General features: G+C 53.1%; 1 protein-coding gene across 1 annotated transcript in view; it reads left to right on the forward strand.

Annotated features, from left to right (window-relative positions):
- The window catches only part of DTX1 (deltex E3 ubiquitin ligase 1), a 42,286-nt gene extending 15,622 nt beyond the window's left edge, over positions 1-26,664 (forward strand). The window contains exons 3-10 of the mRNA XM_025401722.1: positions 5,086-5,773; positions 21,794-21,855; positions 22,168-22,329; positions 22,641-22,702; positions 23,385-23,543; positions 23,637-23,798; positions 23,921-24,010; positions 25,353-26,664. Of these exons, the coding sequence (XP_025257507.1) occupies positions 5,086-5,773; positions 21,794-21,855; positions 22,168-22,329; positions 22,641-22,702; positions 23,385-23,543; positions 23,637-23,798; positions 23,921-24,010; positions 25,353-25,577 (1,610 nt within the window). The 3' untranslated portion in view covers positions 25,578-26,664. The remainder of the gene's footprint in view (positions 1-5,085; positions 5,774-21,793; positions 21,856-22,167; positions 22,330-22,640; positions 22,703-23,384; positions 23,544-23,636; positions 23,799-23,920; positions 24,011-25,352) is intronic.
- Positions 26,665-27,855: the final 1,191 nt, after the last annotated feature.

The following is a 27,855-nucleotide window of genomic DNA, read 5'->3' on the forward strand; positions in this document are numbered from 1 at the left end:
CCCGTGTTGGAGGAGATGAGCACATGGAGGGCTTTGTTGGGTAAATAGGAGTTCGCCAAGTGAACAAGGGCTGGGGGAGGATGAGTGTGGGTAACATACGTAATATCAGCCATTGTAGCTATATTCATTGAGTGCTTACTAAATGCTAAGTGTTCTGCTAAGCATCTTTGCCTACGCATTATCTAATTTTGTTCCCCCAGTAATTCTTTGGGGTAGATATTAATACCCCCATTTTATAGATAAGGGCACTGAGGCTATGTGTGGTGCCAGCCAGTTTTTGCACAAGACCTGAGAGATTTTTTTTTTTTTTTTTTTTTTTCCGAGACAGAGTCTCGCTTTGCTGCCCAGGCTGGAGTGCAATAGCGCAGTCTCGGCTCACTCTGCCTCCCAGGTTCAAGCGATTCTCATGCCTCAGCCTCCTGAGTAACTGGGATTACAGGCATGTACCACCACGCCTGGCTAATGTTTGTAGTTTTTAGTAGAGATGGGGAGTTTCACCATGTGGGCCAGACTGGTCTCAAATTCCTGACCTCAGTTGACCCACCTGCCTCAGCTTCCCAAAGTGTTGGGATTACAGGAGTGAGCCACCGCACCTGGCTCGACCTGACAGACTTCTGAGTTGTTTGAATCACTTCACTCTGCACCTCCTATCCTGGCCCCTCCCCTGCCGAGCTCAGGACTTGGCACACAGGGGAAGTTAAATAAGGCGGGTTCCCATTGCTTCCCTTCCTATCCTGCACATTTTTCAGGTCATACACTGCCTTCCCCTCACCAGGAGCTCCATGGTGGTACTTCATGCACATCAGCCTTGAAGATCAGTCACCACAACCCCTCAGTTTGCAGGTGGGGAAACCGAGACCCTAAGAGGGGAAGACCAGCACACAAGAGCAGGTGGGAGCAGGATCCAGGGTTTTCTCTCTAACGCATCCCCTCCCGGGCCTGCTGTGGAGGAAGCCCCATCACCAGGGAAGAAATCAATCTGCACACACTCAATTAAAATGATAAATCAGGCATCAGAGTGAGGCTGCCCCAGAGGTGCAGGGGAAGTTTGTGTCTGATTGGCTGGAACATGATAGGCCCCAGGGACCTTATTTCCTGGGGCTGGGCTGCCAGTCCAACCTCTCCACCTCTTCAACCCCGCCCCTCTCATATCAACAGCCATAGCTCCATGCCTCGATTTCTCCAGCTGTCAGGGCCTGTCCAGTTGGCAGGGCACACGGCTAGTCTGTAGCCCTTGTGAGTCTAACAGAGGAGAGGGCAGAGGACAAGCTCTTTCAGCCCTGAGTAGGGACACACCAGTGTGGAACAGTCTGAGTTCCCCTATCCGATTGCAGATCCCTGGGCCAGGCACCCGAGGAAGATGCCAATTAACAATGGAAACGCCTTCTAGGTATTGAGGGCCTACTGTGTGCAAGGACTGTGCCAGGTGCTGGGAGTACAAGAGTGAGCAAAGCAGACAAGATCCCTGACTTCGCGGCTGACAGCCTAGAGTGAGGATACGCAGTGTAAAGAATGCATGCAGATTAATACATCTTGCCTGGCTCAGTGGCTCACACCTGTAATCCCAGCACTTTGGGAGGCTGAGGCAACTGGATCACCTGAGGTCAGGAGTTCGAGACCAGCCTGGCCAACATGGTGAAACCCCATCTTTACTAAAAATGCAAAAAAATTAGCTGAGTGAGACATACCTGTAATCCCAGCTACTCGGGAGTCTGAGGCAGGAGAATCATTTGAACCTGGGAGGTGGAGGTTGCAGTGAGCCGAGATCACGCCACTGCACTCCAGACTGGGTGACAGAGCAAGACTCTCTCTCTCTCTCCATATATATATGTATATATTCAGGTAATGCCAAGTGCCAGGGAGGAAAATAAAGCAAGCTCAGAGGACAGCAATAGGAGGGCTGCATTTTTAGATGTTTTAGATGTTTGAACACACACCTGTAAGAAAGAAGGGAGGAAACGATGAGAACATATGGGAATGGTGAGGTCATATTCCAGCCAGTGAGAAGGCCCTGAGGCTGGACAGTGCCTGGTGTATTTGAGGAACAGCAAGGAGGCCAGGGTGGCTGGAATGGAGTGAGTGACAGGGGGAGGTAGGCAATGTCAGAGGAGGACAGGACCCCACAATGTGGGGTTTCGTTGTAGGTCATGGCAAGGACTTTGGCTTTTACTCCAAGTGAGCAGAAGCCCGGGAGGATCTTGAGGAGAGGAAGGATGTGATCTGACTTGCATTGAGCAGGATCCCCCTGGCTGCGGTGTGGGAAATGGATTACAGAGGTAAGGGTAGTATCAGAGGCCAGTCATGAGTCTACTGCAATGGTCCAGGCAGGAGAGAGAACATGGCGTGGACTGGGTGGTGTGAGTGCAGTGGGGAGCAGTGGTCAGATGTGTGTGTGTTTGAAGGTGGAGATGACTGGATTTACGGACAGATTGGAGGTGGGGTATGAGGTAGGAAGTCAAGGATGAGACCAAGGTTTGGGGGTCCAAGGAAGAGCATCCGGAAGGGTGGGAGCTGCCAGGAATTGTGATGTGAAGACTTCGGGAGGAGCAGGTTTGGGGCAGGGGAGAGCAGAGCTGAGTTCAAGGTGTCTGTTAGACCTCTCCAGGGAAGGGTCATGAACCTGGCTCCCAGGGGAGAAGATGGGGCTGAAGATGGCAGATTTTGGAATCATCAGAGTAGACACGGTATTTATCTCAATGGATCCTCTTAGCAACCCCACAAGCCACTGTTGCGATAGCTGGCAATGCAGCAGTCTTTTATTGCATGTCTGCTTGTGCCCATTTTCAAGATGAGAAAACTGGGGCCCAAAGATGTTGAGTTGCCTACGCACAGTCACAGAGCTGGAAAGTCAGAAAGTCAGGACTTGAAGTGAGGTCTGTCTGCCTCCCAGCCCTGGCGTCCCATCCAGACCCTCTGCGGCTGTTCTCACTCACTCCTCCCCTAAACCCTGTGTGAGAGGGAAGGGGTGGGTCATGGATGATCACCCCTCTTTTTGAGATGGGGCCACTGAGGCCTGGGGAGGTTAAAGGGACTTGCCCGCAGTTGAGGAGCAGTCAAGTGTGCAGTGTTTCTGCAGGTGTGCCAAATGAACCCAGCAAAAGACTCACTTCATCAGTCCCAAGACACAGAGCGGGCTAAAGGCTCTGAGAAGTCCTGCAGCCTGGACCTTAGGTTATCTCTAGTTAGCCCGGAGTTTCCTGTGGAGCCTTGCTCTCAGGGGAGCACGCAGAGCTTTGGCAAACATGAAGCTGTGGTTGGGAGTAAAGCCTCAGTGCCCTCCTTTATGACAGGGGCCCACCTGGCAGTCAGCAGGTGTTTGTTGAAGGAAGTAACAAATGAAACAAACAGATGAATGAAAATAACAAATAAGCAAATGAAGGAATGGACCAATGCAGGGATGAGCACAAAGTGTGAATGAATTTTTTAAAAACTGCATCCATTTGTGACCTAATGAATTCATTCATTCATTCAACAAATATCGCTGGAGCACCTGCTGTGTGCAGGTGCTGGGGATACAGCAGTAAATAAAACAAAATCTTGACCTTGTGGCTATTACATGCTAGCGAGAGGGAGATGGACAGAAACCAACATAAATGGGTAGAATGTGAAGTATATCTGACGGAGAAAATGGAGCGGGGAAGGAGAGAGGGGAAAGTATGTGGGGGTGCACAGTTTTAAAGAGGATGGTGGTAAATGAAGGAATGTCTGAATGCTTGAATACGGGAGTGGGCTGAAGATGGAGAATACATAAAGGTATCAATTTAAAAAAAAAAAAAGCATAAGGGGCCTAGGGGCGGTGGCTCACACCTGTAATCCCAGCACCTTGTGAGGCCAAGGTGGGTGGATCACCTGAGGTCAGGAGTTCGAGACCAGCCTGGCCAACATGGCAAAGCCCCATCTCTACTAAAAATACAAAAATTAGCCCAGCAAGGTGGTGCATGCCTGTAGTCCCAGCTACTCAGGAGGCTGAGGCAGAAGAATCGCTTGAACCTGGGAGGTGGAGATTGCATTGAGCCTAGATTGTGCCACTGTGTTCCAGCCTGGGTGACAGAGCAATACTCTTTGTCTGAAAAAAAAAAAAAAAAAAGTGGGGCCGGGCATGATGGCTCACACCTGTCATCCCAGCACTTTGAGAGGCCAAGGCGGGAGGATCGCTTGAGCCCAAGAGTTCAAGACTTAGCCTGGGCAACATAGGGAGACCCTCGTCTCTAAAAAAATAAAATAAAATAAAATAAAATAAAATAAATATAAAATAAAATAAAATAAAGTACAAAAGGATGACTGCAGGCAGGAATGAATGACCTAACAAAAGAATCATTGAATGAATGAATCATTGAATAAAGGAATATATGAATATGTGAACTAGGGCGTGGATAAATGAATGAACTAATGCAAGAATTGTTGAATGACTAAATGAACTAGTGCTTGAATTAATGAACGAAGGCATGAACAGATAGATGAATGAATCATTGAATGAGTAAGCGAACTATAAGGAAGGAGAGGACTGGATGGGGCCTCTGTGCATAGCCTTGGTCTCTGTCTATGCCTGCCCCACCTTATCTTACTGTGGTCTGAAGAACCCCCAAGCCCCCTTTGCCCTCCCTCGCACCATCCAGGGCCTGTGATAAACCCCCACTTCAGTGTCTGTCTTGGCCCTGGAGAGATGGAGGGTGGGGGAGCCCTCCACACCTTGCTGGTTTCCTACCTCAGGCTATCTTGGCACCCCCACCCCATTTGGTGGCTTTCCCACCCCTGTCCCTAATCTATTGACCACGCGCGCCTGCCCACCTCTCGCCCCAGTGCTATGTGCTGAACCCTTAGCCCCGGCCCCCCTCACCCTGGGTCCCGCCTGTCCTGACCCTCCAGCCTGTACTGAACCTCATGCCTGGGCCTTGACCTCCTTCCTCTCCGTGCATGTATTGACCCTCTCCCCAACTCTGGATGGACCCATTGGAGGCCTGTGCCGCCCACCCCTGCCTTGCTGTGGCCCGCCCTTCCAGCTGCGCAGACCAGCGCTCGGCGTCCCCACCCCTGACCGAGCCGCCCGCCCGCTGTGCTGACGCCCCCTCCTCATTTCGAGTACAGGCACCATGCGGCCCGTGCGGCGCAACTTCTACGACCCGTCGTCGGCGCCGGGCAAGGGCATCGTGTGGGAGTGGGAGAACGACGGCGGTGCATGGACGGCCTACGACATGGACATCTGCATCACCATCCAGAACGCCTACGAGAAGCAGCACCCGTGGCTCGACCTCTCGTCGCTGGGCTTCTGCTACCTCATCTACTTCAACAGCATGTCGCAGATGAACCGCCAGACGCGCCGGCGCCGCCGCCTGCGCCGCCGCCTGGACCTCGCCTACCCGCTCACCGTGGGCTCCATCCCTAAGTCGCAGTCGTGGCCCGTGGGCGCCAGCTCGGGCCAGCCCTGCTCCTGCCAGCAGTGCCTGCTGGTCAACAGCACGCGCGCCGCCTCCAACGCCATCCTGGCCTCGCAGCGCCGCAAGGCACCCCCCGCGCCCCCGCTGCCGCTGCCGCCGCCGCCGCCCCCTGGAGGGCCTCCAGGTGCGCTCGCCGTGCGACCCAGCGCCACCTTCGCAGGCGCCGCGCTCTGGGCAGCGCCCGTCACCGGCCCCGCCGAGCCCGCGCCGCCTCCCGGGGCGCCCCCACGGAGCCCGAGCGCCCCCGGCGGCGCGCCCACCCCGGGGCAGAACAACCTCAACCGGCCCGGGCCCCAGCGCACCACCAGCGTGAGCGCGCGCGCCTCCATCCCGCCCGGGTAAGACGGGGCCCAGGGGGAAGGGGCCTCTGTGTCGTCCGCAGGCAAGGACGAAGCCCGGGGGTGGTTGGCCACTAGGGCAGGAGCAAAGATTGCAATAATATTAATGACGGTAAGTAATATCCAGCATCCACTAAATGTTCATTTTGTGCCAAGCATCAACTAAGCACCTTTACATGTTCCCGCGCATCTATCTCCATGCATAAGGACCCTATGAGGTAGGTACCGTCATCACCTCCTGTTCACAGACAGGAACTAACTCCCCCAAGATCAGACAATTCACAAGTGATGGGGCCATAATAGCAACATCAGCAATGGTGCGTGTTCCATGTTTATTATTTGCTAAATTCGTTATATGTATCACCTCGTTTATTCCGCCAAACGGTTCTACCATGTGCATATTCCAGATGGGGAAGCCGAGGCTGGGAGAGCTATGGTGCCTTCTCAGGGTCACCGGGGAAGGGTAGACCTTGGAGTCCAGACCTGTCCGATTCCAAAGTCTGTGCTGTGTTGTCTTAGGATTTTTAGAGGGCTTCAGAGTCAAGCTGTCCTTGTCCCAGTCCATGCCCACCTCACATGGTGGCTCGAGCAAGCATCAGCTGCTTGTCCAAAGTATTTCCCCATAGGCTGCACCTGAAATACCACAGTTACTCTGGGTTAATACTATGGTTTGCACACTGGGCTCCAGGGACTCCTGGGGTGACCTGGAATCGTGGGGGTGGGGGAAAGCCAGGCAAACAAGAGTCTGCCTCTCTGCTCTTGTTTTAACGAGAGCAGCCCTTTTTGGAAACACTTTTATGAACTGGCTTTCCCAGCATGATTTTATTAAGGACGGGCACCCAGCTTGTATCAAGTTTGCAAATTATTGGGTTAAGGTGTCCCAGGCCCCAGGATTGGGACCCGGTGAGCTGCTGTTGGGTGCCCACCCTGGACCCCAGATTCATTCCATTTGAGCAAAGAACCAAGGCTTGAGGGGTGGCAATGAGAGGAAAAATCAAAGACCTTGAACTTGGGAAAGACGAGGGGGATGTGGACTGTGGGCCACTAGAGGAAGAGAGGGCACCCAAAGCCAACTGTGCTTCAGTCACCATGGCATGGCCCGGGGAATTGATAATGATGGCCCGAGATCACCAAAGCTCAGATCTGGATGTGATCTTTGGGGTCACCGCATCCAGGTCGCCCCTTATTATGGGCAAACAAGGCCTGGGAAAAGGAAAGGTCAGGAACCTGAACTAGGTGGCCCTATTCACCCTTTGTCCCTTTGGGAGTCTGACTTCCTGGGTTCAAATGCCCTCTTGGCCACTTTTTTTTTTTTTTTTTTTTGAGATACAGTTTCACTCTGTTGCCCAGGCTGGAGTGCAGTGGCATAATCTCTGCTCACTGCAACCTCTGCCTCTGGGGTTCAAGCGATTCTCCTGACTCAGTCTTCTGAGTAGCGGGGACTACAGGTGCATACCACCATTCCTGGCTACTCTGTGTGTGTGTGTGTGTGTGTGTGTGTGTGTGTGTGTGTGTGTGTGTGTGTGTGTGTTAGTGGAGACGGGGCTTCACCATGTTTCCCAGGCATGTCTTGAACTCCTGACCTCATGTGATCCACCAACTTTGGCCTTCCAAATTGCTAGGATTACAGGCATGAGCCACCACGCCTGGTCCCCCTCTTGGCCACTTCTGAGCTGGGAGACCTGAGACGAGTCCCTCTCCTTCCTTGAGCCTCAGTTTCATCATCTGTCAAATGGGAGCAGATCTTCCCACCGTGTGAAAACGCTGTGTACCTGAACACAGCATCTACACTGGCAGTAGTTCAGGCATGGCCGTTCGGACTTCTTTTGCTCTCCAGGAGGAGGGTTGGCATGGAGGGCGGGGAAGCTGTAATTTTCCAGGGACGCATCACAGCCAGCCACTACCACCTGCCTGCCTTACCCTTCCCTTCCCCTTTACCTCCTGGTCATTCCTCTCGGAGGAGAGTGCCATGGGGACACGCAGAGTTGTGTCCCGTGTGACTTCAGCCTGGGGCAGGCCCAGTGCCAACAGAGAGGAGACTTGAGGGGGTCAAAGAAGATCCCTTGGGGAAGCCTTGTCCAAAACTGCAGATAGACTCACCGAGATCTCAGGGAGATCTCAGGGGGCTGAAGTATCAGTTATGGCCCTATAAAGACAGCAGCTGGGCTCTGGCTGCCTTACAGAAAGAGGGGTTGGAGGTCCCAGAATGACAAGTAGAGTGGGTCCTAGAATGGCAAGCCAGAGAGAGTGTGGGAGGGGACAGAACCAGGAAAATTCCAGGGACCTCTGCAGTAAGAATTTGAGAACCTTTTCTCTGGGTCAATTTCTTGTAACCCGCAAGAAGACTAGAAATCAGAAGGTTGTAGCCAGAATTTTCTTGGAACAGAAAGAATGGAATGGAATGGAATGGAACTAGAATACATTGGCATGTGTAATGCATAGTAAAAATAAGAATTGTTACATGTAGTCTGGGAACAGTGCCTCATGCCTGTAATCCCAGCACTTTGGGAGACCGAGGTGTGCAGATCACTTGAGTCCAGGAGTTCAAGACCAGCCTGGGCAACATAGCAAGACCTCATCTCTACAACAGTAACAAAAAATTAGCCAGGCAGGGAGGTGTGCTTGTAGTCCCAGTTACTCAGAAGGCTGGGGTGAGAGGATCACTTGAGCCCAGTAGGTCAAGGCTGCAGTGGCCTATGATCACACCAGTGCACTGCAGCATGAGAGACAAAGCAAGACGCTGTTTCCATTAAAAAAAAAAAAAAAAGTGTTCCATGAATATTTTGCATCATTTCTGCATACGTTTAATAGGTTGCGAGGTGAAATGAATTTCTTAGTCACTGATGAAATATTTGAGGTGGATGTAGTGGCTCACTTTGGGAGGCCAAGGTGGGTGGATCACTTGAGGCCAGGAGTTCGAGACCAGCATGGCCAACATGGTGAAACCACATCTCTACTAAAGATACAAAAATTAGCCGGGCATGGTTGTGCACGCCTGCAATCCCAGCTACTCGGGAGGCTGAGGTGGGAGGATTGCGTGAACCTAGGAGGTGGAGGTTGCAGTGAGCCGAGATCACGCCACTGCACTCCAGCCTGGGTGACAGAGTGAGACTCCGTCTCAAAAAAAAAATAAAAAAAAGAGATTTGAAAGCTACTGTTCTAGAGGAGGCTGAAAATTACTCAGTTTTCATGGCCCAGTGTTAATTCTCCAAATATGTGCTGTGGGTGTGTATTCACAGAGCTGAACAAGACAGACAAGGCCTGTGTCCCCCAAGGGCACACAGACAGATGGGGAGACAGACCGACAGCAAGCAAAGAGTAAATGAAGACGGTCTCTGGATGAGACAGAAGTGCTGGGGAGGTAGTGGGACAGGGCGGTGTGGGAGTTCAGGGAAAAGCCCTCTGAGGAGGTGGCCAGATGCGAAGAACAGCTGACCCAGGCAGAGGGAACAGCACGAACAACTTCAAGGGGGCTCGAAGGGCGTGGTGTGTTCGGGGAAGGCCTAGAGGTGTGGGAAGGACTGGAGTGTGAGGCGCCAGGAAGAAGGGGAAGGGCACCCCAGGCAGGGCATTGCAGGTGCAAAGGGGCGGAGGTAAGAATGAATCCAGAAGGTTCTGGAGACCACCAGGGGATAGAGGCTCCCTTCTGGAACAGTGGGGGCGGAGATTTTTTTCCCAAATGGGGGTACAGGGCCAGGTTGGGTGGCCACAGGGAAGCCTGGGCTTGGTGCTGCCGTCGGTGGGGAGCTATAGAGTGTGCTTGAGCTCTAGAGGGCTGTAGTGAAAACAGTTTTATCTGTGTGGGTGCAGATTGTTAAACATGTCCTCCTCTGACCTGCCAGGGCTCTGTTGTCTCCAGCCACATGCCCCTCCCCCACAGCCGACATCATTTCTCCTGCCCCTCCCCTTGGGGACTGTTTCTGACCCTCCCTGAGCCCAGACATTGGCCTGGAAAACAGGAGATGTGGGGTGGGGGAAACATCGCAAGAACTCCCTCATCCCTCCCCACCCACGCAGATTCTGCCCAGCCTCACTCTAGCCCCTCTAACTGACCCTCTCCAGCCAGACAAGCCTGGCTCAAAGTCCCCAACCCTCCATCTCCAAGAAACCCCCCCAGAAAAATCCGTCTGGGTCTCAAGACCCATGGAGCCTGTTGCTGGGGAAGGGGAGTAGGAGGAAGGAAGATGGGGGTGGCAGACCCTGGCTTCCCCTGCCTAAAGCTTTCCATTGCTGAGGTAGCTGAGGTCCAAGTGCAGCCTGTGAGGGGAAACGGATGGAGGTGGGGGGTCTCTGAGGAACCAGGCAGACAGTTCTACCCACTGTCACCCTCGTCCCCAAACCACCTCCCAGCCCTCCCAACCCTGGTCTCTTTGTTTCTATGTCTTTGTTTTTTGTTTTTAGAGACAGAGCCTCGCCCTGTTGCTCGGGCTGGAGTGCAGTGGCACAATCATAGCTCCCTGCAGCCTCAAACTCCTGGGCTCAAGAAATCCTCCCAACTCAGCCTCCGAAGTAGGTGGGACCACAGGCACACACCATCACAGCCAGCTAATTTTAAAAAATTTTTTGTAGGGACAGGATCTCACTATGTTGCCCAGGCTGATCTCAAACTCCTGGCCTCAAGCATCTGCCCACCTCAGCCTCCAAAAGTGCTGGTAATTATAGGCGTGAGCCACAGCACCTGGCCTGTCTCTATGATTTTAAGTCTGTATTAGTTTCTTAGGGCAGCGGTAACAAGGTAACAGCTTAAACTACAGAAATGTATTCTCTTTCACATTCTTTTTTTTTTTTTTTTTTTTTGAGACGGAGTCTCGCTCTGTCACCCAGGCTGGAGTGCAGTGGCCGGATCTCAGCTCACTGCAAGCTCCGCCTCCCGGGTTCATGCCATTCTCCTGCCTCAGCCTCCCGAGTGGCTGGGACTACATGCGCCCGCCACCTCACCCGGCTAGTTTTTTTGTATTTTTTTTTAGTAGAGACGGGGTTTCACCCTGTTCGCCAGGATGGTCTCGATTTCCTGACCTCGTGATCCGCCCGTCTCGGCCTCCCAAAGTGCTGGGATTACAGGCTTGAGCCTCCGCGCCCGGCCTCTTTCACATTCTTGAGACTAGAAGTCCAAGATCACGGTGTCGCAGGGTTGGTTGTTTCTGAGGCCTCTCTCCTGGGCTTGTAGATGGCATCTTCTACCTGTGTCCTCATGTGGTCTTCCCTCTGTACCTGGCTGTGTCTTAATCTTCTCTTCTTAGAAGGACACCAGTCCTACTGGATTAGGGCCCACCCTAGTGACCTCATTTTAACTTAATGACCTCTTTAAAAACCCCGTCTCTGAATACAGTCACATTCTGAGGTCCTGAGGCTTACGGTTTCAACACATGACTTCTGTGGGACACGGTTCAGCCCATAACAATGTCTCTGTGTGTCTCTTCTTTTATAATTTGCCAATACTTTTTTTTTTTTCTTTTTCCGAGACAGAGTCTTGCTCTGTTACCCAGGTTGGAGTGCAATGGTGCAATCTCAGCTCACTGCAACCTCCACATCCCAGGTTCAAGTGATTCTCCTGCCTCAGCCTCCCAAGTAATGGAGATTACAGACAGCTGCCACCACAGCCGGATAATTTTTGTGTTTTTAGTAGAGACGGAGTTTTGCCATGTTGGCTAGGCTGGTCTCGAACTCCTGACCTCAAGTGATCCACCCACATCAGCCTCCCAAAGTGCTGGGATTACAGGCATGAGCCACTGCGCCCGGCCAATTTGGCAATAATTTTTTTTTTTTTTTTTTTTTTGTGGAAACGGAGTCTGGCTCTGTCGCCCAGACTGGAGTGCAATGGCTGGATCTCAGCTCACTGCAAGCTCCGCCTCTCGGGTTCACGCCATTCTCCTGCAATTTGGCAATAATTTTAATGGCAAAAACCGCCATTTTTTTTGCACCAAACAATATCTCTGTGTATCTTGGCCTCTTTCAGTCTTTCCATATCTCTTTGTAGCTCTGTGTCTCTCTCTCTGTCTCTGTCTTCCACCTCTTCCTCTCAGTCAATCCCTTCCCTTCCCTGGCTTCCTTCTGTCCGCCCTCCTTCTCTTCCCTCCTTGACCCAGACAGATCCAGAGCCCTTTACAGGTTGGGTGACCTTGGACCCACTTGAGGCTTGGCTTCTCTAGCCTCAGTTTCCCCATCTGTCAGAGCTAAAACCACCACCTCTCACACAGGCAGACTCAGCAAGGATCAGCATGCAAGGGAGGTGTGAATTCTGCAGAGATCTCCAATGTCATTCTCACCTCCATCCTCATTTCAGCCCTGGATGGATAACAGGGAAGGAGGCCCAGAGAGGGGGATTGACTCGTCTAGGGTCACATAGCCAGTGGGGGCAGAGCATCCACCTGGCCAGGGTTTTTTCCACTTGCCCCTGTAACAGACAGGGCGGGGAGCCAGCTGGCAGCCTGGGCCTGGGGGACCTGCGGGGGTGGGGAAGATCCACCCTGTCCCCTGAGGGGTCAGTGTCCAGTGTGTTGGAACACAGCTGTGGAGCAGAGGAACCACACTCAGAGTTTCCACCCCACGTGGTGGGTGGGAGGACAGGGATAGCTGCGGGCCTGTTTCCATTTATCGAGCGCTCCCTATGTCCCCGGCTCTCAATTTCATGCCTTTTTTTGTGTGTATGAGACAGGGTCTGACTCTGTCACCCAGGCTGGAGTGCAGTGGCGCAATTATAGCTCACTGCAACCTCGACCTCCTGGGCTCAAGCAGTCCTCCCACCTCAGCCTCCTAAGTAGGTGAGACTAAAGGTGTGCACCACCATGCCCGGCTAATTTTTAATTTTTGTAGAGATGGGCGTCTCACTATGTTGCCCAGGCTGGTCTCAAATTCCTAGGCTCAAGCGATCCTCTTGCCTTGGCCTCCCAAAGCACTGGGATTACTGGCATGAGCCACTGTGCCTGGCCGTTTACAGGCATGTCTCTCTTAATTCTCACAGATACTCAATGTGGCAGGTTCTATAATCCCCATTTTTCAAATGAGGAAACTGAGGCTCCAAAAGACTGAGACATTTGTACAAGGTAACACAATTAGGACTCAGATTCAGAAACCCAAGCTGACTCGTGTATTGGGGATGCCCCATCTCCAGCCAGCCTGTGCTGTTTTGGATCGTGGTCCCAGAAGCCCTGCCCTGATTCCTGTGTGACCCTGCCTGAGCTCATCTGCCTCTCTGGTCTTCAGTTTTTGCACCTGTGAAATGGGACTGGCAACACAGGCCCGCATAGTCCATCATGAAGCCAGATGTCAGGCTTGGATTTCTTAGGCCCGCACCCTTTTGTTTTGTTTTGTTTTGTTTTGTTTTATGGAGTCTCACTCTGTTGTCTAGGCTGGAGTGCAGTGGCAAGATCTCCACTCATTGGAACCTCTGCCTCCCAGGCTCAAGCAATACTCCTACCTCAGCCTCCTGAGTATCTGGGACTACAGGCGCGTGCCACCAACCCAGCTAATTTTTTACATTTTTTGTAGAGATGGGGTTTCATCATGTTTGCCAAGTTGGTCTCCAACTCCTGACCTCAAGCAATCCACCCACCTCAGCCTCCCAAAGTGCTGGGATTTCAGGCGTGAGCCACAGTGCCCAGCCAGGCCTGCACCCATTTAAATCCACCCTTGTCCCTCCCATCTCTATCAGATTTGTACAACATTGCCAAGCTGATCATTGCTAAAGAAATGTCATTTAAGTTTCCATATCTTTGGTTCTTAGTTGAGCCTGAGAACTTTTTCCTGTTTACTGGCCATGAGTGGTTCCTTCTTTTGCCAATTACTTGTGTATTTCTTTGGCTTATCCTTCTCTGGAGCTGTTTATTGCTTCCTTATTAATTTGCAAGTGTTCTTCCTGCATTAAGGGCATTAACCCTTTGTCGCCCATCTTTTCTGTAGTTTGCTGTTTCTTTATAGCATATGTTCATCTGTTTTTTAATTAATTAATTCATATTTATTGAATAATTTCTGTGTGCCAGGCACTGTTTGGGGCCCTGGGGACACAGCAGTGAACTAAACAGACAATCCTTCCTCTCTTGGAGCTCACATTCTGGCGGGAGACGAACACAAAACAGAATAAATTAATTGTAGAATATGGTAGAAAGTAGTAACTGCTACAGAGGAAAAATATAGGAGAGAAAGGATGTAGGGAGTGATGAGAAGGAAAGACCTCATGGAGAACGTAATACCTTCTTGAACAAAGATGGAAGGAAGTTAAAAAGCAAGGCATGGTCCAGGCACAGTGACTCACACCTGTAATCCCAGCATTTTGGGAGGCTAAGGTGGGAGGATCACTTGAGCCCAGAATTTGAGACCAGCCTGGACAACATAGTGAGACTCCATCTTTACACATTTTTTAAAAATTAGCTGGGTGTGGTGGTGCGCACCTGTAGTCCCAGCTACACAGGAGGCTGAAGTGGGAGGATCGCTTGAGCCCAGCAGGTCAAGGTTGCAATGAGCCAAGATCGCACCACTGCTCTCCAGCCTGAGAGGTAGAGCAAAACCCTGTCTCAAAAAACACAAAAAACGCAAAAGAACTGGGGGAAGAGCATTCCAGCATTCCAGACAGCAGAACAGTGTGTGCAAAGGCCCTGAGGCAGAGTGGGCCTGGGGTGCCTGAGAAGGCCGGTGTGGTTGGAGAGGCTCAGGGCAATCGGTGGGAAAGAAGTCAGAGAGGAAAAGGCGCCAAGTCACACACAGGGCCTGGAAGGTTGCGGTGAGGACTTCGGCTTTTGCTCTTCATGAGAAGGGAACCAGCAGGGCTGTGCGTTGGGAGAGATGGGTGTGACTGTTTTAACAGGCTTACTCTGAATGTTGAGCATAGACCGCAGCGGGGCTAAAGCAGGAGCCCAGGGGCAAAAGGACTTTGTTGTGGTGGGTGTGCTTTAGGGTATTCCTTCCTTTTTGTGTTTTCTTTTTTCTTTAAATTTCTTGCAGTGATTTTATGCTTTTATTTAAAATAATCCACATTTTCTTTCTCCAGATCTTCCACAAGTATTACATTTCAGGGGTCTGAAAATGTTAAAGTACTGACAGGTACTCTGTGAAGTCAAGGACCCCACCAGGCCCCTGGCTGCCCACCCTCCCCCACTTTCCTGCCCCGCTAGCCACTGGTGTGCAGTGACTGTCACCCCGCCTTACCGCTGCCACAAGGTCAAACCAAACACTCCCCCCACCTGAAGCACTTCCTGCCCTGCTCCCTGGGAGACCAAACCACACACACTCCTGTCTGCACGTGGCTGCCCCGGGGCGTGGGAACAGCTGGTCCTGCCCTCCCCTCCCCTACCTGAGCGGTCCTCCCTGCCCCCAACCATCTCCTCCACGTTTCTTCCCCTACAGAGAGCTGGGCAGGCGGGAGGACCAGGAGGGTGGAAAAGAGTGACCCCCACAGCCCCCATACCTCTAGATAAATCTGAACCTCCAATACCACTCACCCCTCAAAATGTTTCCCGAGGGGACTTTTACTTCCTTTAATCTCTAGAAGATGGATAGGGACAGAGGTAAGGGGTCCCATTTCACAGAGGGGACACTGAAGCCCAGAGAAGCTCAGAGGTTTGTCTAGGAAGACAGAGGTGCTGGGGTAAGGAAAGGGGAAGTGAGGACCCCAGACAGAGGCTGAGGAGGACTCCATGGGTACTGGGCTTGCGGTGACGTCCTTCAAGTCTCTGCAGTGGGGGTGGCGGCGGGGACTTGGCCCCAGGCTGTGTTCTCCAGGACTATGTGGGGAGGAGTGTAGACGCAGCTACAAGGCAGAGACAGCCCTAAAAGTGGGGAAAGGTGGCCGGGCGCGGTGGCTCAAGCCTGTAATCCCAGCACTTTGGGAGGCCGAGACGGGCGGATCATGAGGTCAGGAGATCGAGACCATCCTGGCTAACACGGTGAAACCCCGTCTCTACTAAAAATACAAGAAAATTAGCCGGGCGAGGTGGTGGGCGCCTGTAGTCCCAGCTACTTGGGAGGCTGAGGCAGGAGAATGGCGTGAACCCGGGGGGGCGGAGCTTGCAGTGAGCCGAGATCGCACCACTGCACTCCAGCCTGGGGCACAGAGCAAGACTCCGTCTCAAAAAAAAAAAAAAAAAAAAAAAAGTGGGGAAAGGTGACAGGCTCACACCCCTAGAAAGGAGAAAAGGGGAGGCTGGGGGGTCCCCAAAGCACCATTCAACTCCCTTCTCCCCATAATGCAACATCCTCACTTCTGCCCCTTCCTCACCCACTTGGACCCAAATGACTGAGTCATGAGCCTCCTGGAGCTCTTTGGGGGCTGCTGGATAAGTGTGAGGTATCCTGAAGGGGGCCAAGGCCAGTGGGGGGCCTGGAAACTATCATCAGAGAAATAACAAGTCTAGGCCTGCTGGGGGTGGGAGGGGAGAGATAAGGAGACCAGACTTTGGAGGGAGAGGACTTGGCTGCCCTAAAGGGAGGGCCAGTTGTCAGTGTGGTCTCCTGTGTTCCGGGGTCCTGGGACAGAGAGAGGTGACCAAAGCAGTCCAATGGATCCACTTAGACAGCCCTGATCTACTCTGCCCAGGCCTGAGCCAGTTCCAGGATCCAGGTCAAAGACTTCAGCCCAGAGAGCACAGAGGGCTCTCAAGGCTGGCTCAATTCCAGATGGCTCCACAGACCAACCTCATGGGGTCATCCCTGGCCCCTGACTCGGAAACTCCAGAACCCGGTGCAAGCTGCACCACAGACCAGCTGGGTGACCTTAGTGAAGTCATTTCCCTTCTCTGGACTTCAGTCCCATCATCTGCAAAATAAATGACAAATAGAGTTCATCACATGTGCCATCTCTGCTCCAGTGGCAGTGACTTCCCAAAGCACTGTGTTGAGGAGGATTCTGAAGTTGCATCTTGGCTTAGTGGTAAGGCATGCTGGAATTGATTAGTAATGCCTGCCGTGGGTGCTAGGAGGACAGTAGTGGTATGCACTCATATATTTGACATTCCTGCTCTAACTTTGTCTGGCAGAAGAGGCAGGGGTGGACCAGATCACACAGGGCCAGGTCATGCTTAAAGAGGGATAGCATTAGGAGATATACCTAACGTAAATGACGAGTTAATGGGTGCAGCACACCAACATGGCACATGTATACATATGTAACAAACATGTACCTTAGAACATAAAGTATAATAAATTAAAAAAAAAAAAGACTTTATAATGTCAGGTTATGAGTAGTGCTATGAAAAAAAAAAAAACTAAGTAGGGTAAGGACAAAGATGGGCTTTTTAAAAATAAAGTGGTTGGGCCAGGCGCGGTGGCTCACACCTGTAATCCCAGAACTTTGGGAGGCCGAGACGGGTGGATCACGAGGTCAGGAAATCGAGACCATCCTGGCTAACACTGTGAAACCTTGTCTCTACTAAAAATACAAAAAAAATTAGCCGGCCATGGTGGCGGGCGCCTGTAGTCCCAGCTACTCGGGAGGCTGAGGCAGGAGAATGGCATGAACCTGGGAGGTAGAGCTTGCAGTGAGCTAAGATCGTGCCACTGCACTCCAGCCTGGGAGACAGAGTGAGACTCCATCTCAAATTAATTAATTAATTAATTAATTACTTAAATAAAGTGGTTGGGGCCAGGCACAGTGGCTTATGCCTGTAAACCCAGCACTTTGGGAGGTCGAGGAGGGAGGACTACTTGAGCCCAGGAGTTCAAGTCCAGACCAGCCTGGGCAACATAGTGAGGCCCTGTCTCCACAAAAGGTTTGTTGTTGTTGTTGTTGTTGTTGTTGTTGTTTAAGCTGGGTGTGGTGGTGTGTGCCAGTAGTCCCAGCTACTCAAGAGGCTGAGGTGGGAAGATCGCTGAGCCCAGGAGTTCAAGACTGCAGTAAGCAATGGTTAAGCCATTGCACTCTAGCCAGGGCAACAGAGCAAGATCTTGTCTATAAATAAATAACTAAATAAAGTGGTCGGGAAGGTGTCTCAGATAAGCTGACATTTGAGCAGAGACCTCTGCTAAGTGACAAAGTGTGCCATGAGGATATCTGGGAAGAGCACCTCGGGAAAGGGTCAGCAAGTGCAAAGACCAGACAGCAAAGGGGTGGGAATGTGCCTGGCATGCTTGAGAAAGAGCAGAGAGACCAGGGTGGCTCGAGTGGGGTGGGAGAGGGGTGAACACACAGGAAATGAGGTTCAGAGGGTAGATGGGGGCCAGATCAGGAGGCCAGGTATTACCATGAGCAAAGTGGGAGCTGCAGGGGGAGTGAGAGCAGAGGACAGACGGGATCTGATTCGGGGCTGGGAAAGGCATAGGGGCTTGCATGGCGGTGGAGCCCAGACCTGCCTTCTGGTCAGAGCAGATTTTGGGGAGGGCCTGAGGGACTCCTCAGGTCCTGTGCCAGGCTGAGCCCACAAAAAGGCAGAGCTAGGGGTGAAGGCTGGCTCCCCTTCCGGGAGCAGCGGTCGCTTGTCCAGGCGGGAGGATGTTCTCACTGACTCGGAGGAAACAGCATGTCCCACATCAAAAGGGGGCCGGGCGGCTCCCACGCTCAGGGTTCGTGGGAACTCTGCTACCCTGGGTTCTCGCAGGAGGCCTGCAGATAGAGAGAGGCTGGCGACTACCTCGGGACTGTCCCCCAAGCTCACTGATGGGTAAATAAATAACAGCCCCACCGTGACACCCCCCTCACAGTGCTCTTCCCAGGAGCATGACTGACTTTTGTAATGTAGGGCTATGTGGTGGTTAAGGGGCTCCAGAAATTTTAGGGCAGCTGAGATCTAAATCCTTCCTTTCCTGGAGTACCCTCTGTCTAACTCCTAGGCCAAACATTCAGCAAAAGCAGGGTTACCCACTGGGCCAGACTTTGGGCATTATATAGACCTGGGGTAGCAAACTGGCTTTACTGATTTATAGAGGCTGCCTGGAGAGCTGTACTGAGGACTCTGCTAAGCTTGAGAGAGTGCTGTGATGGATTAGTGATGTCTGCCACAGGTAGGAGACCAACCAGTGGTGGTATGCATGCTAAATATTTTTCTTTCCACCCATTTTATGGGTAGCTCTGGAGAAAAAAAAGAGATACTTTCTTCTTGTGAGACAGAAAGGAAGAAAGAGGTGTGAGAGAGACCTAGACTTAACTGGTGTGTCTGCACTAGAGGTGCTTGAAGAATGGGCAGGGAAGAGGAGAAGCTTGAGGGAAATACCTCTATGCATTCCTGTAAAAGTATGGGGAGGGAGGAAGTTAGAGTGGTGAGAGCTGCCCACCTCAGGAAGGTCCTGGAGGATTATGACAGACCCTGAAAAGGGTCAAATGAATACTCAGCACCCCTTTTCATGGGCACCCCGCCGCAGGGTGCCCGACAAGAAAATCAAGACACCTTCACTCTCATCCCTGTGCCAAATGATAAGCTTTACATGTTTTAACACACTTAACCTTCACAGGATTCTATATCCATTACAGATGGGGAAACCGAGGCACAGTGCTTTCTTCCCACCTCCACTGACCAGGTCCTGGGGGACCCAGGGTACCTGCCATCCCATCCTGCCTCCCTCAGGAGCTGTGTTCATTGACTTCAGTCATGCCACGCCTCCTCAAGGGGCTCGATCCAGATGTCTGCTCCAGACCTCTCCACAGCCCTCAGAGGGGTCTGGGATGGGAGTCCTGGCCACATGATACTAGCCAGTATAGCTGAGCAGCCACTGAGTGGGGGCGTGTGCGCTGTACCTGTGTGCATGTGTGATTGTGCATCTGCGTGTGTACGGGTGTGGGCCTCCCAGGCTGAGTGTGTGTCAGTGTCGGGAGGTGTGGGTGAGAGCATGTGCGCGTGTGTCCTCGCGTGCAGTGAGTCAGCGTGTCCTCCCGCGCCCCCATGCATGATGTGAATCAGTACGCATGAGTACTTCCCCACAGGCAGTGCGGAATCATGTGTCTGTGTGTGGATGGCAGGCCATTCTGCAGGCTGCAGCGTGCCGGGTGCGTGTGAGGGCTGAGCGCACCAAACTCTGGGTTTGCTGCCCACTTTACCCAGCTCTGTGCAGCTGGGGAGAGGGGCGGCAGTGACAGGTGCAGTACTGGTCTACATGAGCCCCCTCTCTTGTCCATGGAGTGTCCTTCCAGAGGAGAGCTGTGTGTGCTTCTGTGTGTATTTGTATGTCCCCATGTGTGCATGAGTCTCTGTAGGTGTGGGGAGGTGTTCCCTGGAATATGTGAGTGTGTGTGTATCTTAATCCATGTATGTTCGTGGGGGGTGTGCCCTGAAGCGTGCCTGTGTGTGTCCATGTATGTGTGCAGGGTGTGCATTCCCTGGTGTGTGCAGTGCATTCCCCAAGTAGACAGATGGGGAGGGAGGCTCCCTGATATGTGTGTCTGTGTGTGTGCATGTATCTGTGGTATACGTCCTGGGTTGTGTGTGTTTGTGTGTCTGTGTACTTAAACATGTGTGTGTAATGTGTCCCGGGGGGTATGATAAGTCTGTGTGATCTTCTCCACGTCTGTGTGTATATCTGGATCTGTGGATCTGTGTGGATGGTGTGTGCCCTGGGTGTATGTCTGTGTGTCTGCACCCACTGCAGCAGTACCCAAGCCTGCCAAGAGCACCATTTGCTTGAAGATGCTTTCTGGTGCCAACTGTGCCTGCCAAGGACAGGTGACCAGACAGCATTGGACAGGCTGTGACCTGAACAGGCATGTCAAGAGCCAAGGCGGCTGCTGCAGCTCCTTCTCCAGCTGTCACTGCTCCCAGCCCTTCCTGTCCCCTCTCATGGCACATCCCCCAAGGCCTTCAGGCTGCCCCCTGGATTTCAGAACACCCCTCTTCATCAGAACGTATCCAGCCAGGGTTCCATGCCCATCAACAGCAAGACACCAGTTTCCCTGCATAAACAAGTGCTGAAGCCAGGAGGACTCAGGCAGACACACCGTACACATCACTGCAAGCTCTCCTTTAGTCCTCCCAACAACTCTATAAGTGAGGTGTTAATATGCCTGTGTTACAGATAAGGTAACTGAGGATCAAGAAGTTAAATGACTTGTTCAATGTTGTCACTACAGCAGTTTTGTGGTTTCCTCTCTAAGATGGAGAGAAGTTACACCAGGACTTAGTGCCTGAGAAGCAGACAGGTGAAATTACTCGGCCAGGATTGCACAGCTGACAGTGATGATACCAATGGCTGTGCTTTTAGTATCTGTTAGGTACCAGGAACTGTGCTTGGCCCTTGACACATATAATTTCACGGAATTCTCACAGCAGTCAAAAAAAAAAAAAAAGGTACCATATTATCCCCATTTTACAGACCACCCCTTACAAGAGATGAGATTGACATGCTGTGTGGCGCCCAACTCATTAGTGGTTGCACTGAGATATGAAAGCAGCTCTGACTGACTCCAACAGCCAAAGCTCTTTTGAGGGCCAGGGGAAGAGTCAGGATACCTTTTCCTAGGGGCTCTTCATTTGAAGAGAGGATAGTACCTTGTCACGGAAACTGGCATCAGTAAATATTCCAGAAGAGAAAAAAAAAGTCATCACCAAATGCTTTTGAAAACCTGAATTTATCATTGTTAATGATATGTTCTTATGCAGGGCTTGTCAGAGCCTTTAATATGCTCAGATATGTTGTGAATTTCAGAGAGGGAGACAGTGACGTGTTCCTAACTTACTTGATTCCTGAATCCTTCTTTCCTGGAACATTTTATGGAGATTAATAATGCTACATCTAACAAGTTTTGAGAGATGCTAAAATAGTTACAACACTAGTAGTTGGGTTTCAGGCACAGCGGCCAATGAAAGGAGCCCTCAGAGCCAAAGCGCCCTCTCGAGGGAGGAGCCGGCTGTAGGGTAAGGAGGGGTCTGCACTAAAGTCTTAAGGGTGCATCCCACTGGAACCTGGGCCGAGGTCCTGGCCACCCCCGCCCCATAATAGGATGTCAGAGTAGAAAGAGAGTTTCCTGGAGGTCACTGCAGTTGGCAGAGAGAGGTACAAAGAGGCCAGGGTGTGTGCCCAGGAGCCAGAGACAGAAGGCAAGCCAGGTCCCCTGACGTGGTGTCGGGGGCTGGAGTCCAGCAGCGGCGTCTCCTCTTCTCCCCGCAGGGTCCCCGCGCTCCCGGTGAAGAACTTGAATGGTACTGGGCCAGTCCATCCGGCCCTGGCAGGTGAGGTCTGGCCCGGGGCGGGAAAGAAGGGCGGGGCCCACTAGGAGGCAGCCCCCCCGTCACCCGGTGACCCCGCCCCCGAGATGGGCCGGCGGGCGTGGCCCAGAGGAAACGCCCCTTCCACTGGGCCCAGAACACGGGGTGGGCGTGGCCCGCAGAAGGCCCCTCAGGGGCCTTCAAGCGGCTGAGTGGGTGTGGACCAAGAGTGCAACCCTCCCACCCACAGGAGGGCCCCGGGATTCCCAGGGCCAACGGTCGGGGGTCTGGGCGAGGATGGCGCCCCGCCCTCTGACTGCGCCCCCCGACCCCTAGGGATGACCGGGATACTGCTGTGCGCGGCCGGGCTGCCCGTGTGCCTGACGCGGGCCCCCAAGCCCATCCTGCACCCGCCGCCAGTGAGCAAGAGCGACGTGAAGCCCGTGCCCGGCGTGCCCGGGGTGTGCCGCAAGACCAAGAAGAAGCACCTTAAAAAGAGTACGCTCTCCGCCCCCTGCCTCACACGAGATGAACCCCACTAAGCCTTGACCACAACTGTGTGACCTCTGGTCTCCGACTTATTCTTAGCATTTACGACCTCACCTCCATTGCCTGATTTCAGCTCCCTTTGCCTGGCCCCATCTTTCACCAGTTCCTGTTACAGCTAACCTCCAGCAACCCCTGACTTCTGACCCTGACCAACCCTTTCCACCCTGACCCCTGCCCTCTGACCCCTGACCCAGTTCTGAGCCAAGCCTTCAGGGACAGACTCTGGGTACCCTCAAACCCACCCCGCTGTGTCCCTGCAGGTAAGAATCCCGAGGATGTGGTTCGAAGATACATGCAGAAGGTGAAAAATCCACCTGATGAGGTGAGGAGGGGGTGAGGGGGTGGGGGGGGCAGGGGGGAGGGCCCTGGCATGGAGGGGGCAGGAACCCTCACCCCTCCTCCTGGGTTCTGGGTGATACAGAGCTCCTCTAGTTTGTTCCTTTCTTCACTTTCTTTATGAGGTTTTTTTGATGAATAGAAATGCTTACGTTTAATGGACTCACATTTATCCATCTTTTGATGATTGAGTTTTTGTGTCATTTTCACCCATATTTTCCACTAAATGTTTTTAAGTTTTGTTTTTGATAGTTAAGCCCTTAATTCACCTGGGGAGTGGTAAGGGAGCCATCTTCCTCTGTGATGTATCAGAATTCAATATATGGTAAGGGGCGGGGCACAGTGGCTCATTCTGTAGTCCCAGCTATGATGGAGGCTGAGGCAGGAGAATCTCCTGAGCCCGGGAGTTCAACTCTGCAGTGAGCTATGATTGCACTGCTGCGCTTCAGCCTGGGCAACAGAGCCTATCTCTTAATAAAAAATAAAAATGAAGAAGAAAAGAAAAGAAACCAATGTATGGGGCAGAGGGTGTGTCCTGTCTCCCTTTGCCAAATGGGCGCCAGAGAGAGTGTGGTCTGCTGCCCATGGTGACCCGCCGAGGGACAGTGCTGACCCAGTAGGTGCCCTGCCCTTCCCAGTCCTCAGTCTCCCCTGCTGCCCACCTGCAGGACTGCACCATCTGCATGGAGCGGCTGGTCACAGCGTCAGGCTACGAGGGCGTGCTTCGGCACAAGGGCGTGCGGCCTGAGCTCGTGGGCCGCCTGGGCCGCTGCGGCCACATGTACCACCTGCTGTGCCTCGTGGCCATGTACTCCAATGGCAACAAGGTGGGTTGGGCAGGACAGTGGCTGGGGAGTGGGCAGGGAACGGAGTGGGGTTGGGGGGCCACTGGGAACTCACTGCCAGCCTCCCCTGCCCAGGATGGCAGCCTGCAGTGCCCCACCTGCAAGGCCATCTACGGGGAGAAGACGGGTACGCAGCCACCTGGGAAGATGGAGTTCCACCTCATCCCCCACTCGCTGCCTGGCTTCCCTGACACCCAGACCATCCGCATCGTCTACGACATCCCCACAGGCATCCAGGTGGACTCCCATTCTGCCTCTCTGGCCCCCAGCCCCCACTCCCCTCCGACTTCTCCAGACGCTCCTCTGCCCTGCCACCACCTGTTCATGGTCTAAATCCCTGCTACTGTCCCTCCCTGCAGGGCCCTGAGCACCCCAACCCCGGAAAGAAGTTCACCGCAAGAGGATTCCCTCGCCACTGCTATCTACCCAACAATGAGAAAGGCCGGAAGGTGGGTGCCCAGTCGTGAGGGCACGGGAGATAGGCGCAGGCAGGGGCTCCAGCAACTACTGGCCTGGGCCTGTGGTCCCCATCATTCCCAATCCCTGCTCTCACATTCCTCCCCAAAGCAGCACCGCAACAGCAGCGACCATGGCCACCGGCTTCACACATCTTACCTCCTTTCCCCAGCCGCTGAGGTCAAGATCCTGACCCCATTTTATAGACAAAGATGCAAAGCTTCAGAGAGGGCAAGTCACTTGACCGTGGTCACACAGAAACTAAGTGACAGAGCTCGGATTTGAGCCCAGGCAGTCTAAGCTCTCACCATCACCCTACAGACTGTCTGATTTGACTTTCTGCTTTTCAACAGCACCAAGAAATCCAGATTTTCATGGGAAATCTCTAGGCTTTTGAATGTTAGTAACTAATTTACAAGTTGCTCTTTAATATAGTGTGGAGTCCAAACTAAATAGAGCAGAGAGCTGCCAGATGCTTTCTTCACCCCAGAAAAAAAACAGGCAGGGCTGGGTGCGGTGGCTCATGCTTCTAATCTCAGCACTTTGGGAGACCAAGGCGGGTGGATCACAAGATCAGGAGTTTGAGACCAGCCTGGCCAACACAGTGAAACCCCATCTCTACTAAAAATACGAAAATCCGGGAGTGGTGAAGTGCGCCTGTAGTCCCAGCTACCGGGGAGGATGAGGCAGGAGAATTGCTTGAACTCAGGAGGCAGAGGTTGCAGTGAGCCGAGATCACCCCACCGCACTCTAGCACTCTAGCCTGGGTGACAGAGCAAGACTCCATCACACACAGAAAAGAAAGAAACAGGCAGGCCAAGCACAGTGGGGGCACACCTGTAATCCCTGCACTTGGGGAGGCTGAGGTGGGAGGCCAGGAGTTTGAGACCAATCTGGGCAATATAGTGAGACTCTGTCTCTCCAAAAAGTTTGTAATTTTAGCTGGGCTTGGTGGTGCCTACCTGTAGTCCCAGCTACTCGGGAGGCTGATGTGGGACGATTGCTGGAGCCCAGGAGTTCGAGGCTGCAGTGAGCTCTGGTGGCACTACTGCACTCCAGCCTGGGCAACACAGCAAGATTCTGTCCCCCCCCGCCAAAAAAAAAAAAAAAGGAAAGGAAAGACAAAACAAACAAATAACTTGGAAAGAGCTTTTACTGGCAGTTCAGGAAATACAAATATAAAGGAAATGGCAAAGTCGGCAGTACGTAGTCGGTGCCAATGGATGAAACCATAAGGTAGCCATGATGTGGCAGGGGAGGGAGGGAGGCTGAGGCTGCTGGGCTGGAAGCTGCCTGTGGCCTCCGCCCAGCCCCACCGTGTCCCTGTCCCCCCAGGTGCTGCGGCTGCTCATCACGGCCTGGGAAAGAAGACTGATCTTCACCATCGGCACCTCCAACACCACGGGCGAGTCGGACACCGTGGTGTGGAACGAGATCCACCATAAGACCGAGTTTGGATCCAACCTCACGGGCCACGGCTACCCGGACGCTAGCTACCTAGACAACGTGCTGGCCGAGCTCACAGCCCAGGGTGTATCGGAGGCTGCAGCCAAGGCCTGAGGCCCAAGGCTGCCCACCTTCCCTCCTGCTTTGCCCCTAGTCCGGCAAATGCCTCCTTCGCCAGGTGTGTCCTGGTGGCCCAGGTTCAGGGCTGGGGAGGAGCCTGCGGAAGGAGCCGCAGCCATTCGGGGGACCTGCCTGGTGGCAGCTGGGATGAAGAGAGATGGCATGCCAGGCTGGCTCCGAATCATAGCTCCCTGAGAGGGCCGTGCAGAGAGTACTGGAAACCTCCCTACCAAAAAGACAGAGACCTGCCCCCTCACACACACACACGTCCTGTTGAACTCATGCACGCACACCCACGTGCCTCTACTTGCCCCCAGGCTGGAAGAGAAGCGACAGAAAGACCCTATGACCCCCCCCCATGTGGATCCCCATCTGTGTCTCAGTTGCATCTGTACAGCCTTGTCTGCAAACTGGAGGATGCAGGGCAAGCCCTTAGGGGCCTGCCAGGGCTCGGGGGGCAAACAGGGACTTGGGAAACTCAGTGTACCCCCGATGCCTCACCCATTCCATGTCATCACCCATGTCTGCCACCCACTGATTGGGCAATGGTGGGCCCATGGGGTGGAAGCCCCCAGATGACTGGGCAGTTCTACAAAAGAATGGCCAGTGCAAGCGGGGACTAGAGGGTCCTGATTTTGTGTTTGTCCCTCTTCATCTCTCTGGACTCTGATCTCCTTCTCCCTTCCCATCTCCAGGCCTTCTGTCTGTCCCAGATAAAGGCACTGTTCTCCCATCCTCCCTGTCCCATCCTCTCCACCTAATCGCTCCCAATTTTGAGAGCCAAAGGCTGGCGCTTCTGACTTCAGGAGCGAGAGGAGGAGGCCTAGTTTGGGCCCATGTATTTTAAAGCAGAGTGGACAGCAGAGAGTCAATTTCCCTTCCGTTGGGAGTGGGCAGTGGGGTGGCTAATCGCCTCCGGCCAACCAGGGGCCCGTTGCCCAGGCAACTCACCAGCTCTGCCTCTGCTGATTGGCTGCCACGGTGGGAGTCAGCCAAGATTTAAAGGTATGCCAGCGATTGCTCTTTTCAAAACCTACCAGTCCCACTGTGGGTGGAGAAATAAATGGTCTTTCTCCTCCTCGCCTGGTCTTTTCCTGCCAAGAGAGGGGTGGGTGGCTCTGTTCCTGGGGGCTGCAGTCAGCCCCATTGGGGAGTGATGGCTTGCAAGAGAATGGCAACTTCAGGGTCATTGCCTCGGGCCGGAAGGGGTGGGGGCAGTGGAGCAGTGACAGACCCTCCTAGTCCAAGTTTCCAAGAATGCAAAGGTGAAAGTACCCTTCTCTTTCACAAGAGCACGAGGCAATGCACACATCTGCTCCCTGGCACAATGACAAGAGACAAGAAACAAGGAACTCGGGCGGAGAACTGGGAGCCTCGGGGAGAATACGGAGGAGCTGGGAGACACTGTGATCAGCTCATCAGGATCTCGGAGCTCGTCAGGACCCTGTCCTTGGGGAGGAGGGTCAGGTTCTAACTAGGGAAAGACAGGGATGGACCCCAGCCTTAAATCAGCCTCTCTGCAACATGCCAGGATGCCCCTGCAGCTCTGGTGATGCTGCGGCTTCGGGCAACCCCTGCTGGCCAGCCTCGGGATAGCGCCGTGTCTTTCCTGGTCTACTTGATCCCCTGCCAGGTAGGCTTTGGTTTCTGTCCCACCCCCTAGTGACACAACACCGGAAATGAGTCCTTGGAGGCCCTTCCAGTTCTGCCAGTCACGTGTTCCCAAACATTTGTACTCCATGGTTCATTCTCAGACAAAACCTCAACCCAAACCCTGGCATATAAAATTGCAAGCCAGGCACTGTGACTCACGCCTGTAATCCCAGCAACTAAGGAGGCCGAGGCGGGAGGCTCATTTGATGCCAGGAGCTTGAGACCAGCCTGGGCAACATAGCGAGACCCCTCATCTCTACAAAAATTTAAAAATTGGCCAGGCGTGATGGCTTGCACCTGTAGTCGCAGCTGCTCTGGAGGCTGACGTGGGAGGATCGCTGAAGCCCAGAAGTTTGAGGCTGCAGTGATCTATGATCATGCCACTGTACTGCAGCCTGGGCAACAGAGTGAGACCCCGGACTCTAAAAATAAGATAAAATAAAATTGCCCACTCCCCAAGCCGATAGTCCTCAAAGCTGATGCTCTTCCAAATGACCTAAGGAATATGTTAAATAACCCTGATTCTTGCCCTCATATACCTTCAGATTCTGAGTCAGTAACTGGCTGGGCCTCAGAAATCTGCATTTCTAGCAGACATTCCAGCGGGTAGTCTTTGGCC

The sequence above is a fragment of the Theropithecus gelada genome, chromosome 11 (genome assembly GCF_003255815.1).
Source record: "Theropithecus gelada isolate Dixy chromosome 11, Tgel_1.0, whole genome shotgun sequence".
In the NCBI taxonomy this organism is placed as follows: domain Eukaryota; kingdom Metazoa; phylum Chordata; class Mammalia; order Primates; family Cercopithecidae; genus Theropithecus; species Theropithecus gelada.